This window comes from Rhinatrema bivittatum, chromosome 3 (genome assembly GCF_901001135.1).
Source record: "Rhinatrema bivittatum chromosome 3, aRhiBiv1.1, whole genome shotgun sequence".
NCBI classification, from domain to species: domain Eukaryota; kingdom Metazoa; phylum Chordata; class Amphibia; order Gymnophiona; family Rhinatrematidae; genus Rhinatrema; species Rhinatrema bivittatum.
Window position 1 is genome coordinate 431745516 of NC_042617.1, and position 16307 is coordinate 431761822.

General features: G+C 41.0%; 1 protein-coding gene across 1 annotated transcript in view; it reads left to right on the plus strand.

The window, feature by feature from the left end:
- Window positions 1-16307, plus strand: part of SNTG2 (syntrophin gamma 2) — a 690678-nt gene that overhangs the window by 532356 nt on the left and 142015 nt on the right. The window contains exon 14 of the mRNA XM_029596873.1: window positions 6352-6561. Within this exon, the coding sequence (XP_029452733.1) occupies window positions 6352-6561 (210 nt within the window). The remainder of the gene's footprint in view (window positions 1-6351; window positions 6562-16307) is intronic.

Consider the following 16307-nt stretch of genomic DNA (forward strand, 5'->3'; position numbering starts at 1 on the left):
AGCCCAGCATTCTTCTGGATTTAGCTATTACCTTGTCACATTGTTTCGCCGCCTTCAGATCATCAGACACTATCACACCAAGGTCCCTCTCCCAGTCCGTGCGCATTAATCTTTCACTGCCCATCATATACAGCTCTTTTGGATTGCCACACCCCAGATGCTTGACTCTGTACTTCTTGGCATTGAATCCCAGCTGCCAAATCTTCAACTACTCTTCAAGCTTTCTTAAATCATTTTTCATTCTCTTTACTCCTTCAGGAGTGTCCACTCTTGCAGATCTTAGTATCATCTGCAAATAGACAAACTTTACCTTCTATCCCTTCTGCCAGGTCGCTCACAAAGATATTGAACAGAACCGGTCCCAAAGCCAAACCCTGCGGGACTCCACTTATTACCATTCTTTCTTTAGAGTAGGCTCCATTTACCATTACACGCTATCTCCTGTTACTCAACCAGTTTGCAATCTATGCTACTACCTTGGCACCTACTCCCAAGCTTCTCATTTTGTGCACAAGTCTCCTTTGTGGGACCAGATCAAAAGCTTTACTAAAATCCAAGAAAATCAAATCAAGCATTCTTCTTTGATCCAATTCTCTAGTCACCAATCAGATTTGACTGTAGGACCTTCTCTTGGTGAATCTATGCTGCCTTGAGTCGAGCCACCTACCGGATTGTAGATAGTTCACTATTCTTTACGTCAGCAGAGTCTCCATTATTTATTTATTTATCTATCTATTTATTTATTTATTTATTTGAGAGTATTTATAGCCCGCACCTCCAACGTTTGAGGCAGATTACAGTGGTACATGCATATTAAACTTAGGATTAAAAATATGTATTGAGACAAAGTAATAATAAAATGATTATAAAAATAAAATAAATATAAAATGACTTTAACATTAAAATGTGTAAACATAAAAGTAAAAGAGCTTAAAATTATACTAAATTGTTAGGACATACATAAATCGGGGTAGGCTTGAAGGAATAGATGGTGTTAATTTTTAATTTTCCCACTACCGAGGTGAGGCTAACCAGCCTGTAGTTTCCAGCCTCCTCTCTGTTTCCACTCTTATGAAACTGGAACACCACTGCTTTTCTACAATCTTGTGGCAGCACTCCCAATTCCATGGATCTATTGAACAGGTCATGTAGCAGACCCGCCAGCACATCTCTGAGCTTCCTCAGTATCCTGGGGTGAACCTCATCTTCCTCCATGCCTTGTCCACTTTCATAGCTCTTCCCATACATTATTTTCTGTAAATGGAGTTTTGTCTACTCCACCCCATACACAGTCTATACAACTATCAATGGTCCTTTTCAAGGGTCTTCTTTAGTGAACACCGAACTGAAGTATTTGTTTAATATTTCGACCATTTCTTCTTCTCTCTCCACACACTGATCTTTGTCACCTTTCAATTTCACTATACCACTTTGGACCTTTCTCCTTTCTCTGATATATCTGAAAAATGTTTTGTCATCTCGTTTTACCTCTTTGGCAATCCTTTCTTCAGCCTGACGTTTTGTTTCTTGATTTCTTTCCTCGTCTCCCTTAGTTTCACCAGATATTCTTCCCTGTGTTCCTCTTTTTGGGATCCTTTATTTTTTTTTTTTAGCCTTTATTTTATCAGCCACATCCTTTGAGAACCAGATTGGTTTCTTATTTCTCTTACTTTTATTTACTTTTCTAACATATATATTTGTTGCCTTAGTAATTGCTCCTTTTAGTTTGGCCCACTGTTGTTCCACCTCTCTCATTTTATCCCAGTTCTATCTCCAGGTCAGTCCCCATTTGAACAAAGTCTGTATTTTTGAAATTCAAACCTCGGGAATTTGTGTGACCTCTCTTTATCCTATTTGCGATATCAAACCATACCTTTTGATGATCACTGGTGTTCAAGTGGACACCCACCCAAACATTAGAAACATTATCCCATTAGTGAGCAGTAGCTCAAGTATAACTCCCTTCCTCATGGGTTCCATTAACATTTGTTTGAATAGAGCCTCTTGAAGGGCATCTACTATCTTTCTACTTCTGTTAGATTCCGCAGACGGGATTCTCCAGTCTACATCCAGCAGATTAAAATCTCCAACAATTAACACTTCTCCCTTCTTTTTCACCTTTTGGATTTCTTCGACCAGATCTCTGTCTAGTTTTTCCGGTGAGTCAGAGGCCTATAAACTACTCCAGTAAAAATGGATGCAACATCATCTTTTTTTTATGATGGTCCATAATGCTTCTTCTCTACCCCATATTACTTGCAGTAGCTTTGATATTGTTTTTGACATAAAGAGCTACTCTTCACCTTTTCTGTCCTCTCTGCCCTTTCTTAACAAGTTATAACCTGTTTTGGTCATATCACAATCATGAGACTCGGTGAACTAGGTTTCTGTTACAGCTACTATGTCCAAGTCTACATCCACTTTTAAGGCCTGTAAGTCTGGGATATTATTGCCCAGACTATGAACATTTGTGGTCATAGCTTTCCAACCATCTCCCTAGGATTAAAGCTTTTCTTAGTTATCTTTTCTGCTATTTTCAGCTGACTGACTTTGTTGTTTCCTTCTCCCAATTCCTATATTTCACCCAGTTTTTGTAGGAAGCCATAATAATGGTTCATTAGTGAAACTTACTGGACAGATTAAGGGTGAATGCATATATGGCTGAGTATTGCAGCAACAATGACTCTGCTAGCTGTGAGGAAGGCTTAAAAATGTGAGAAAAAACCCCTGAGTACTTGAAATAGAGGACTCATGTCACTAAAGTTCCAATAAAGGACAATTCTGATTGAGCTGGAAGCCCAGAAGAGCTGAAGGAAGTTGTCAAATGTCTGGAAGCTAAAAAGAAAAATGGGTGGCTACTGGCCTCACAGGCCTTCCCCTGAAATGGAGTGGATGGATGCCTTCGATAATGGGTGCCCACGACCCCAGCACCACAGACGACAGCAGACTCAGGTATTGTGTTCCCTCCCTTGCTTGTCATTGAAGCTACCCCCTCCACACACACACACACACACACACACACACACACACACTTGGCACAGCCACAGGCATAGGTGGTGTGGAAGCTGGTCCACTTACCAGTGCACCAATTTGGGCAGTTTGGAATGCTGCATGGGCTTGGGAGGTGAGGAAAGATGATCTAGATAAGCAGTTTCAGAGGGAGTGGAAAGAATCCGCTCGCTACTCAAGATATTGAGTAGCGAGCGGATTCTTTCTCTGGCCCCCACTCCAACATGGTGGCCACCATGTGGAGAATGTGTTACATGCTGGAAATACCCAACAGCATAAGTGGCTTCAGGCTGAAAAGGGTAATGGCCCTGATTGGCTGATTGCTGACATAGGGGGAGGGATGACCTTGAGAAATTTAAAGTTCGGCAGGAATAGAAGTCTTTCTCTTTGGTATCACTGCCACCTGCCAGCCACATGTATCTCGCCCTCCCACCCTGATTCCAAAAGCTGCATGTCTTCTCATTCCTATTGTACTAGATGACTCCTTTTACCACAGGTGTCTGAGCCTCTGAGGGATGGTGAGCATTTTGTTGAGCTGTCAGTGGGTTTCATTACTGCCCGTCTTTTGCCATAGAATATGAGTTGGAGCTATGACTCAGCACTCCATGGGAAAGGACTTGCAAAACAAGGTAGACCTTTGAAGAGTAATGCCTTGGAGCAGTTTTGGATGACCAGGACTGCAAGAGCTGGTGGTTCAGTGCATTTGGCTCTGGTATTAACTCTGTGGACTCAGGCAGTGGGCTCAATCTGGCTCAGAACTGAAAGAGAGGGTCGGCGATAGCAAAGGGGAAAATGGATTGCATCAAGTGAGGCCCAACACCTCAAGTTACATAGTTGTTACCTGTTTCTTGGTTAATGTTAATGTTAAAGCTGCAGCCATACTTGTTCCAAAATAAATCACGATCTCTGTTCCTTGTACTGGTTATCTCATGACTCCTGGGATAAAGGTAGGGAGCCAAATGGAGCCGAAGTGATTTCGGTCTTGGATGCTCAAGTTATTATAAGCAATTTGACTTACAAGTTTTTTCACTCTTTTTGGATCTTATTTTTCCCAAAACTTAAATTTGCTGTTAATGTCTTAATGGATGCATGATTGCATCTTCTAGAATGTTATTTTACTTCAAATTATTCAAGGATTGTATGTATAACTACCACTTCAATCACTGTTATTTATGTCTGATTGTCGGTGTTAATATAAATGGCAATTCTTGCAAGCAGTGGTTTTTACTCATCAAGACATTATCAATGCTGATTTGTTGCTCAGTTCTTCTTTCAATTTATTCTGGTAGGTTAATCTCAAGGACAACCTATTTTAATGGCAAAATTGTTATTTTCATTTTCACCCTGGGAATGAAATGAAAAATAAATTACCTGCAACTACTATTAAATCTTTACGTTTATAGCATTTTAATACATGAATACTTAATTGTCACTTTGAGTGAATATATTAAGTAAATCAGAGTGTATGTACAGTATCTTACTCTCCTTTGTTTCTGTTGATATTTTAGTACAAATGATCAGGAGATAAAATGAATTAAACTAAACAAAACCTCTAAAGGAAATTCAAGTTTGCTTTGTTTAGGTACTCTACAAGGAGATGCAAAAAGCAAACTTACTTTACCCAGAAACATTATGAGGTCCATATTCAGTCACGTTCGTATAGCAAAGTTAGCCAGATAAACTTATCTGGCTGACTTTGGTGGTATAACTATATTCAGTAGTGCAGGTGCACTATTGAATATAGACAGCTATAGATGGCTAACTTTATCCAGCTAAATTTAGGTCAGCTCTTTGGCCTAACAAAACTTAGTCAGCCAAGTTATCTGGCTAACTCTAAATATCGGAGTTAGCCAGATAACGTAGCCTAGTCGGCTAACTTATGAGCCCACTAGACTTTAGCTGGATAATGCCCAAATGCTTATGAATATGAGCTTCTATATTTTTAATATTAGAGAATAATATATTACTTTTGTGTCTTAAACAAAAAGCTTCAACTTGAAAGTTTTACTTTATAGCAACAAACTGATAGAGTCCTGTGAAGGAACCTCTGATTGCATAGGGAGGGAAATTTTCGAAGGGACTTCTGCAGATAAAGTAATGATTTGCCCATTGAAAGGGTCCTTTAGAAAATTACATGACTGATATGTGTGCAAAATTATGAACAAACACATGGTATGAGGGTGATTATACATGCATAGGAGAGAAGCATTTCAAGATGTGGAGTCTGGGTGGGGTTTGCACTTATGTGCATACTGTTTGAGTTTAAAAATATGGGCCTGATTTTAAAAAGTATTTACATGCTTAAAATTGGGTTTTACACATATTAATGCACTATATCATATGACGGATTTACCCATGTAGTGCACTTTATGCCTGTAAATGGCTTTTGAAAATTGCTATGGTAGTATATTACATTTACTTGTGTAACTTCTTTGAACAATCATCTGTAAATGTATACATTCTGGTGTGAAAACTATGCACAGCAAATGTAAGATATAATTGTATGTATGTAGTTTACCAGACTAATTTTCAGAAGACTTATGCCTGTAAATCAGCTTTGAAAATAGTGATTACTTAGATGTACTTTTACCAGCTAACTTAAATGCAATCCTACAAAACTACATCTAAACTGTGCAAGTTTCCCCAAAGGTTCTTTCCCCCATATACATATAACATCGCAACATTTTTAAACATTGATTTCTTTGTAATAAAAAGGTTTTATTCTCACACTGACCATGATTCAGGGACAGATTCCAAAAAAGTAAAAGAAGTAAGCAGGCAAGTTAATTATAGAAACCTTTCCTCTGAAGAGTGCAGAGTAAGAATAGCTGAACAATCATTTTGTATTTTGTATATACCATATATAAATGCTAAAGTAACTCATGATGCTATTTCAGGCTACCCTTACGGTGCCTTTCTGATACATCAATCACTATGCAAGCAGCTGACTCTGTGACAGCAATCATATTTGCATAGAGAATTGGCATTCTAATCCCAAAGAGGCATTTAAAGCTCAAAAGAAATAAGCAAAACTATCTAATACTTCCTTGATGTTTATTTAAGGGTTGTTTAATTGATTATAAATAATTGTTATTGGGCCCATACATATGTGTGTGTGTGTGTGTAGGGTATGTGTGTGTAATCTATATTACATATTTGTCATAAAATTGAAATATTCATAAACCATACTGTTTTTACTTGTTTTTATCTGTGTAATTATTCCCTCTCTAAGCAATAATTTTAAATTATATTACTGATATTCATTGAATGTGTATATGCACTGAAGGGATATTTCCAACAAGAAATGATGATGAATGTCACTTGCTAAAGCATGTCTTTCAGGTCTGGTTTGCTGACGACTGCTGGCTACAAACAAACTTATATTTAGGCGTTCATCAGGACTATGAGCTTGAAGACCAGAGACCATATTGTTTCAGTGTTTTAGTTGGACATGGAAAGAGACATTACTTCAGTGTTGAGTTGTGTAATGAACTAGCAGTATGGGAAAAGTCATTCCAAAAAGCAACCTTCATAGAAGTACAAAGAACAGGGGTAAGTAATTGAATTTTACTATTGAAATACTTTTATATCTAGCACAGAATTCAAACTTAAAAACTTTAGACAATAGTAGATACTTAAAATTATATGGTGTGTTGAAAAGGAACTATATTATAAAATCAATTTATTTTCCAAGTATGATTTGACATTTTATTACTGAATTAACAGTACATTAACTGACACAATTTTTCCTGTTATTCTTTTATAGTGAGGTTTTTCAGGACACTGTGGGGCGGATTTTAAAACCCCTGCGTGCCGGCGCACCTATTTTGCATAGGCCGCCGGCGCGCGTAAAGCCCCAGGACATGCGTAAGTCCCGGGGCTTTCGAAACGGGGAGGGAGGGGGCGCGTCCAGGGGCATTCCCAAAACGACGCGGCGTTTCGGGGGTGTGCCGCGGCGTTTCGGGGACGGGCCCAGGGGCGTGGTCCGGAGGCCTCGACCACGCCCCCGGGCCGGCACCACGGGACCAGAGGACGGAGCGGGGCTGCCGGCAACGCGCTCAAAGTTACGCCTGCTGAAAGCAGGCGTAACTTTGCCGACAAAGGTAAGGGGGGGGGTTTAGATAGGGCCGGGGGGGTGGGTTAGGTAGGGGAAGGGAGGGGAAGGTGGGGGGAGGGCGAAGAAAAGTTCCCTGCGAGGCCGCTCCGAAATCGGAGTGGCCTCGGAGGGAACAGGCAGGCTGGGCTCAGCGCGCGCAGGTTGCACAAATGTGCACCCCCTTGCGCGCGCCGACCCCGGATTTTATAAGATACGCGCGGCTACGCGCGTATCTTATAAAATCTGGTGTACTTTTGTTCGCGCCAGTGGCGCGAACAAAAGTACCGGCGCACATAGTGTTTGAAAATCCGCCCCAATGTTCCTTACTTCAGATCATTTATGAATATGATAAACAGCACAGGTCCCAGTACAAATTCCTGGGACACTCCACTAATGACCTTTTGTTCTATTTGGAAAACTGACCATTTAGTTCTGCCCTCTATATTCTGACTTTTATCGAGTTATCAATCCACAATAGGATATTGCCTTTGATCCCATGAACTCCCAATTTCCTGAGAAGTTTCTCATGTGGACCTTTGTCAAATTCCTTCAGAAAATCCAAATATATTATATCAACTGGCTCACCTTTATCCACATGCTTACATATACCTTCAAAAACATCTGGTAAATTGGTAAGACAAAACTTCCCTTTGCAAAAACCATGTTGATTCTCCCTGATTAAATCATGTCTATCTATGTGGGCAGTAATTTGGTTTTCAATAATACCTTCTATCATTTTGCCCAACACTGAGATCAGACTCACTGCTCTATAAAGTCATGGATCACTAGAGATGTGAATCGTGTCCTTGATCGTCTTAACGATCGATTTCGGCTGGGAGGGGGAGGGAATCGTATTGTTGCCGTTTGGGTTTTAAAAATATCGTGAAAATTCGTTAAAATCGTGAGCCAACCCCCTAAAACCCATCCCCAACCCTTTAAATTAAATCCCCCACCCTCCCGAACCCCCCCCCCCCAAATGCTTTAAATTACCTGGGGATCCAGCAGTGGTGGATTTAATTTAAAGGGTCGGGGTGGGTTTTAGGGGGTTTTAGTGTGCTGGTTTTCCTGCCCTCCCCCTTCCCCCGATTTATGATTTTTTAACGATAAATCGGGGGAATTGGTATTGTATCGTGGCCCTCACGATTTTTGATGATTTAAAATATATCGGACGATATTTTAAATCGTCAAAAAACGATTCACATCCCTATGGATCACCCCTGGTGCTCTTTTTAAAAACGAGTCAAATTGACCACCTACCACTCTTCGGGTACTGTGGCCGTTTTAAATTATAAATTGCAAATCACCAGAAAAAGGGATGAAACCTCATGTTTGAGATCCTTTAGAACTCTGGGTTGAATTATATCAGTTTCATTAATCTTTTAGTTTGTCAACCTGATTTATTGCATCCTCTAGTATCATGGCGATTTTGTTTAGTTGCTCAGAGTCCTCACCATCAAAACATTTTTCCAGTATGATTATGACCCTGACATCTTCCTCAGTAAAGAGAGAGACAAGGAATTAATTTAGTTTTTCTGCTAATTCTTTGTTCTCTCTTGAGCACCCATTTTACCCCTCAGCCATCTAGCAGTCCAACTGATTCCCTCATTGGCTTTTTGCTTCAATGTATTTAAAAATAATTACTTATTTTTTTCTCTGTGAAAAGCTTCTTTTCAAATTTTCTCTTAGCATGCCTAATTATTTTCTTACATCTAACTTGACCATGCATATGCTGTTCCCTATTTTCCACATTTGTGTCAGCTTTCCATTTTTCGAAAGATGCTCATTAGAGATGTGAATTGTGTGATTGATCGTCTTAACGATCGATTTTGGCTGGGTGGGAGGGAATCGGATTGTCGCAGTTTTGTTTTTTTAAATATCGTGTAAATCGTAAATTGAGGGAGGGCGGGAAAACCGGCACACTAAAACATCCCTAAAACCCACCCCGACCCTTTAAAATAAATCCCCCACCCTCCCGAACCCCCCCAAAATGTCTTAAATTACCTGGGGTCCAGTGGGGGGGTCCCGGTGTGATCTTCCACTCTCGGGCCACGGGTGCATTGATAGAAATGGCGCCGGCGCTACCTTTTTGCAATATATTGCAAAATATTGCAAAATGGCGCCGGCCGTATGGCCGTATGGCCGGCGCCAATTTGCAATACGGCAACACGATTCGAGTGCAGGAGGTCGTTCCTGGACCCCCGCTGGTCTTTTGGCAAGTCTTGTACGGGTCAGGAGGCCTCCCCAAGCTGGACAAAAGTCCCTGGGGGTCCAATGGGGGTCCAGGAGCAATCTCCTACGCTCGTGACGTCGGGGGACAGGAACCAAAATGGCGCCAGCGCTACCTTTGTCCTGTCATATGACAGGGCAAAGGTAGCGCCGGCGCCGTGGCCCGAGAGTGGAAGATCACACCGGGACCCCTCCACTGGACCCCAGGTAATTTAAGACATTTTGGGGGGGTTTGGGAGGGTGGGGGATTTATTTTAAAGGGTCGGGGTGGGTTTTAGGGTTGTTTTAGTGTGCCGGTTTTCCCACCCTCCCCCTTCCCCTCCCCTTCCCCCGATTTACGATTTTTGATGATAAATCTGGGGAATTCCTATTATATATCGCCTCTAACGATTTTTGACAATTTAAAATATATCGGACGATATTTTAAATCGTAAAAAAAGATTCACATCCCTAATGCTCATTTGTCCTTAATTGCCTCATTATTAAAACATGCCAGCAATTATTTGAGTTTTCTTCTACATTTTTTAATGCATGGAATACATTTTGTCTGGGCCTCATTTATGGTAATTTTAAACAACGTACAAACCTCTTGCAAGTTTTTAACATTGTGAATTGATCCTTTCAGATTTTGTTTGTAACTAATTTCCTCATTTTATCATAGTCTCCGTTTTTATAATTAAATGCTACTGCAGTAATTTTTCTTAGTATTCACCCTCCAGTGATTATGTCCAATTTAATTATATTATGATCTCTTTTGCCAGTTGGATCCATAACCTTTATCACTTGCATCACCTAAATTACATGGAGAACTGGATCTAACCCCTCAGGCTGAGTCCATGACCAAAAACTGCATAAAGCAGTCACTGATGACATCCGGTTACTATACTTTCCTTGCATGCCCTGATGTGACATTTATCCAATCAATACTTGGATAAATGAAGTCTTCCATTATTATTTTATTGCCCATTTTATTAGCCAGTCTAATCTCTGTTAGCATTTTGTAATGTTTCCTCTTCATGGCCAAGTAGATAGTAGTATGTCACCATTAATATACTCTTCCCTGTTACCATTGGACTTTCTATCCATAAGGATTGCATAGTGCAATTTGTTTCCTGCAAAACTTTTATTCTGCTTGACTCTATGCCATCCTTAACATATAATGCCACCCCTTCATTCATTTTAACTGCTCTGTCATGTTGATATATTTGTATCCTGATATCACAGTGTCTCTTTGGTTGTCCTTCTTCCATTAGGTCTCTAGGTGCCTATTATCTATAACTTCCTTTAGGGCAATACATTCTGACTCTTCAGTCTTATTTTTCCAACTTCTGGCATTTGTGTACAGACATTTTAAAGTAGGTTTATTTGTATTTCTATTTTTATATGTACCATAACCTGCTTATTATCAGATGATACAGGCAGTTTGGAGTAATTTTTATCTGCATGGTTTGCATTTAAAAACATCTGGACTTTTTCAGCTTTTACAACCACCTCTCTATCAGGACATTTTAACTTACCTGGTTTACCTTTTTCTTTTAAAGATACCTCCCAGGAGCCTGGATAGTTACTGAAATCCAGGCTCCAGGAGCCATCCCCTCATAATCAGTGATCATCGGGCTGGTAAAGAGGCTTTTCTTGTTAATATCTATCAACTTGGATGGTATATATGTTGATTGATTGTTATCTGCAAAGATCTCCCAGGGTGATGCTAGTAAAAGGTGGCAAAAAAGAAAAAGAGATTCCTCGCTCAGGATCATTCAAAATGGCGGATGCAAAAGAATTGATGGCTCAACCAGTGTTTGAAGATTTGGTGGTGACAGAGGTAACTGCGGCCGTAGTATCTGCCTTAAAAGAAAAACTATCTGAAATTTCAGAGCAGATCGCAGATCTCATAAATTTGCTATCTAAGGGGCTTATTTACTTAAAGTTTTCTCCCATTTTGTATCTATGGGGAAAATGCTTTATAAATAGGGCCCTACATTTGGCCCCCATATAGATATGGCAGAAGGCTGTATTGCCATTTTGGAAGACAACTTGGTGGCCTTTGAAACTAAATTTATAGCAAATAAAAATATTGTTAGGGTAGGAAAATAAGCATGATAACTTAGGAAATTGATCGTGCAGGAATAAATTGTGCTTTGTTGTAGTTAGTGAGAATCTAGAAGAAAAAAAACCTGCTTGAGGTACTGATCACATGGCTATCAGAGGCCTTAAATCTACCTGAGTTCAAGGAAGTAATAATGATAGAAAGGGCTCGTTGCTTGTGGAGGAGAAGGGGAAAATTACTAATGTCTCTGCATTGTGATCATGAAATTCCTAAACTTTGTCCACAGATTATCATGCAAACCTACCGTAAAACTCCAGAGCTTTCATATCAGGTACAATATATCAGAATATTTCAGGATTATTTCCTTAAGGTTTCGCAGCTGAGGAAAGAGTGTACTTTGGTATGTGTTGCTCTTATCCAAAAACAAATACTTTTCACGCTGCAGTTCCTGACATGTCTCCAAATATGGAATGGTGATACAATGCAAATATATGAAACTGCAGAGGCTGCAAGGAAATTCCTGCTGGCCATCTGATAAAAAGGGGCTGCTGAGTTTAGACTTTATATTCAGCCTGTAATTTTCTATAGACAATATTGTAGCCTGTTGAACAAGAAATTTAGCTTAAAGCAACTCTAAGTGGGAAATACTTATTTAATTTTCCCGGTGGGGAGAAGGGAATAAGAAAATGTGTCTGAGATTACCTGGAATGATCTCACTCATGGATTGCCATACAGAGTGAGCGAAACAAGTAGGAATAATCTGCAATCTATAAGGACTCATGGGAAATATATTCTTAAGAAAAAGATAGTCAAGAAGATGAAACTATAAGAAGAAGACTATTCGGCTGTCTCTTTATACTTTCTTGCATTATGGACGACTGTTGGACCTGATTAACAAAATATGAGTGGCTGAATGACTCCACAGAGGTTGTCAGTGTAGTTATTTGAGCCAGCAATATTTTATAAGCATTAGATATTTTCACATTAAAATAGTCACTTAGATATACTTCTTAGCCTGAAGTTAAAGAAAAAGTTTATGTTTAGATTATAGGACTACATTGCCATAGTTTAAGCTCATTGGGGGTGAATGGTTCCCAAGCACATTGAATTAACCTCTAGTTCTCATTTAGAGGAAGAAAATTCTTAATGGTGGATAGGGGAGAGGGATGAGAGGGGATGGGTGAGAAGCATGGAGGAAGGCAAGAGCTAATAATTGATATTGTTTTTTTCAATATCAAAGAGAGAGAAGATGGAATAGGGAATACAGGAAGAGGAAAAGGAAGTTAAAAGAGCCAATTGGAAAGCTACATTCATATTTTTTTTTCTGAGAAATTTTTAAACCCTGGCACACATAAATCCCAGGGTTTACGCGCTTGGCTGGGCTCTACGCATGCTGGGCCTATTTTCAAATGGGCCCAGCCACGTGCATAAACCCCGGTACACAATTAAGTGCCGGGGCAGGGAGGGATGGGGCTGGAGGCGCCAGTACAGCTGCCGTTTGCCACTGTGCCAGGGAAGCGTACGCTAGCAGTTGGCCAGCACACGCAAGTTGCTTCTGCTCTGGAGGAACAGCAGCTTAAACAACCTCAAAAAATAGGTAAGGCAGATTGAGTTTAGGGGTGGGGTGGGGAGAGGAAGGGAAGGGGAAGGGAGGCAAGGGTAGGGAAGTTCCCTCCCAGTTTGCTCCTTAATTGGTCTTGCTCCAAAGTACAAATTTTTTGGAGGAATGTCTATACATATATGGACTGGATTGCAACACAATCTTTGATATTTGATGCTTCATCTGCTTTGTTTGGTGATATCCGATCCATATCATTTGCTCCTCTTCACAGTGAATATGAGAACAGAAGGTCTTATTACTAGGGATGTGCAGAGGGACACCATATGATGCTTTCAGGATTCAGATTCGTGGGGGGGCGGATACGTTGCATTCGGCCATATGGCACCCCAATTCGTTAATACCTTGATTTCGATTTGTTTCCCCACTAAAATTAAATTAACTACAACCCCCCACCCTCCTGACCCCCCCACAAGGCTTACCAAAACTCCCTAGTGGTCCAGCGGGGGGTCTGGGAACCATCCCCTGCACTCACACCCTCGGTTCTCGTTTCAAAATGGCGCCGATAGCCTTTGACCTACTATGTCACAGGGGCTACCGGTGCCATTGGTCAGCCCCTGTCACATGGCCATCGGCACCATCTTGTGCTCCTACCATGTGACAGGGGCTGACCAATGGCACCGGTAGCCCCTGTGACATAGTGTGGGCAAAGGCTATCGGCACCATTTTCAATAATGGCAGGCGACGGCCCGAGTGCAGGAGATCGTTCATGGACCCCCGCTGGACCACCAGGGACTTTTGGCAAGTCTTGGGGGACCCTGCTGACCCTCAGAAGACTTGCCAAAAGTCCAGTGGGGATCCAGAAGCGACCTCCTGCACTCAGGCCATTGCCTGCCATTATTCAAAATGGCGCAGATAGCCTTTGCCCTCACTATGTCACGGGGCCGATGGTCAGCCCCTGTCACATGGCCATCGGTGCCATCTTGTGCTCCTACCATGTGATAGGGGTTGACCAATGGCACCGGTAGCCCCTGTGACATAGTATGGGCAAAGGCTATCGGCGCCATTTTGAATAATGGCAGGCGACAGCCTGAGTGCAGGAGATTGTTCCCCGAACCCTGCTGGACCCCCGATGGACTTTTGGCAAGTCTTGGGGGGGTCAGGAGGCCCCCCCAAGCTGCCCAAAAGTCCCTGGGGTCCAGCGGGGGTCCGGAAGCGATCCCCTCACTTGGGCCGTATTGCCAATATTCAAAATGGCGCCGGCGCTACCTTTCCCCTGTCATATGGTAAGGGCAAAGGGCCATCGGCGCCATTTTTTTTAGCGCAGCTGATAGTGTGGGAACGGGAGATTGGTTCCCGTGGCCCCCCTGGACCACCAGGTATATGTAAAAAGTTTGGGGGGGGGGTCGGGAGAGTGGGGGAAGATAAGAGGGTAATTTTAAAGGGTCGGGGTGGGGTTTTTTTTTATTGGCGCGGGCCTCACTACAAATTTAGTGATGTGAATTGGAATCGGAACCAATTCCAATTCACATCTCGTAACGATCAGATTCCCCGCCCCCCCCCCCCCCCCCAGCCGAACCCGATTGTTAAAACGATCGGGCACACAATTCACATCTCTAGTACACAGTATTCAAGGTGCGGTCTCAACATGGAGCGATACAGAGGCATGACATTTGCCGTTTTATTCACTATTTCCTTTCTAAAAACATTCTGGTTTTTTTTTTGACTGCCGCAGCACACTGAACCGATGATTTCAATGTGTTATCCACTATGACGTCTAGATCGCTTTCTTGAGTAGCATCACCTAATATGGAACCTAACATTGTGTAACTATAGCATGGGTTATTTTTCCCTATATGCATCTCCTTGCACTTGTCCACATTAAATTTCATCTGCCATTTTGATGCCCAATTTTCCAGCCTCACAAGGTCTTCCTGCAATTTATCACAATCTGCTTGTGATTTAACTACTCTGAACAATTTTGTATCATCTGCAAATTTGATTACCTCACTTGTCTTATTTCTTTCCAGATCATTTATAAATATATTGAAAAGTAAGGGTCCCAATACAGATCCCTGAGGCACTCCACTGCCCACTCCCTTCCACTGAGAAAATTGTCCATTTAATCCTACTCTCTGTTTCTTGTCTTTTAGCCAGTTTGTAATCCACAAAAGGACCTCACCACCTATCCCATGACTTTTTATTTTTCTTAGAAGCCTCTCATGAGGAACTTTGTCAAATGCCTTCTGAAAATCCAAGTACACTACATCTACAGGTTCACCTTTATCCACATGTTTATTAACTCCTTCAAAAAATCGAAGCGGATTTGTGAGGCAAGACTTGCCTTGGGTAAAGCCATGCTGACTTTGTTCCATTAAACCATGCTTTTCTATATGTTCTGTGATTTTGATGTTTCGAATATGTTCCAATATTTTTCCTGACTCTGATGTCAGGCTAACCGGTCTGTAGTTTCCTGGATCGCCCCTGGAGCCCTTTTTAAATATGGGGGTTACATTAGCTATCCTCTAGTCTTCAGGTACAATGAATGATTTTAATGACAGGTTACAAATTTTTACCAATAGGTCTGAAATTTCATTTTTTAGTTCCTTCAGAACTCTGGGGTGTATACCATCTGGTCCAGGTGATTTACTACTCTTAAGTTTGTCAATCAGGTCTACCACATCTTCTATGTTCACCGTGATTTGGTTCAGTCCATCTGAATCATTACCCATGAAAAGCATTATCAAGGACTCATCCTCATCCATCTCAAATAACTACGACTTTTCAAAGAACTTGTCTAATGAATATGCTACTTTGCACTTAAACAAAATCAATACACTAAAAACACAATTGACCACCTGCCTACCAACCAAAGAGCCTGAAAAATTGGGCCAAGTGAAATATAACTCTTTTGAACCAGTTTATATATTTGAAATAAAACAAATCATCACAAAAATGAAACCTGATAACCATCCACTGAACCCTATCCCTACAAATACCCTAAAAAAAAAGTAAACAGCCTAATAACGCCAATATTCAAAACCACAATAAACCACTCACTAACAGAAGGATTCATCCCCAATAGGGAAAAACAAACTGTGATTAAACCAGTCCCAAAAAATAAAACTGACAGAATTGATGTTTGGGACAATTACCGACCAATATTCAATTTGCCTTTCATCGCTAAAGTCCTAGAAAAAGCAGTGTTAACTCAATTAGAGAACTGCCTAGAAGACAATAATATGCTTTACCCAAACTAATTTGGATTCAGAAAAAATCACTCAATAGAAACCTTACTCATTTCCTTGGCTGACCCTGTTCTACAGGGGTTTGACAACAACGAATCATAAATCCTTGTACTAATTGACTCT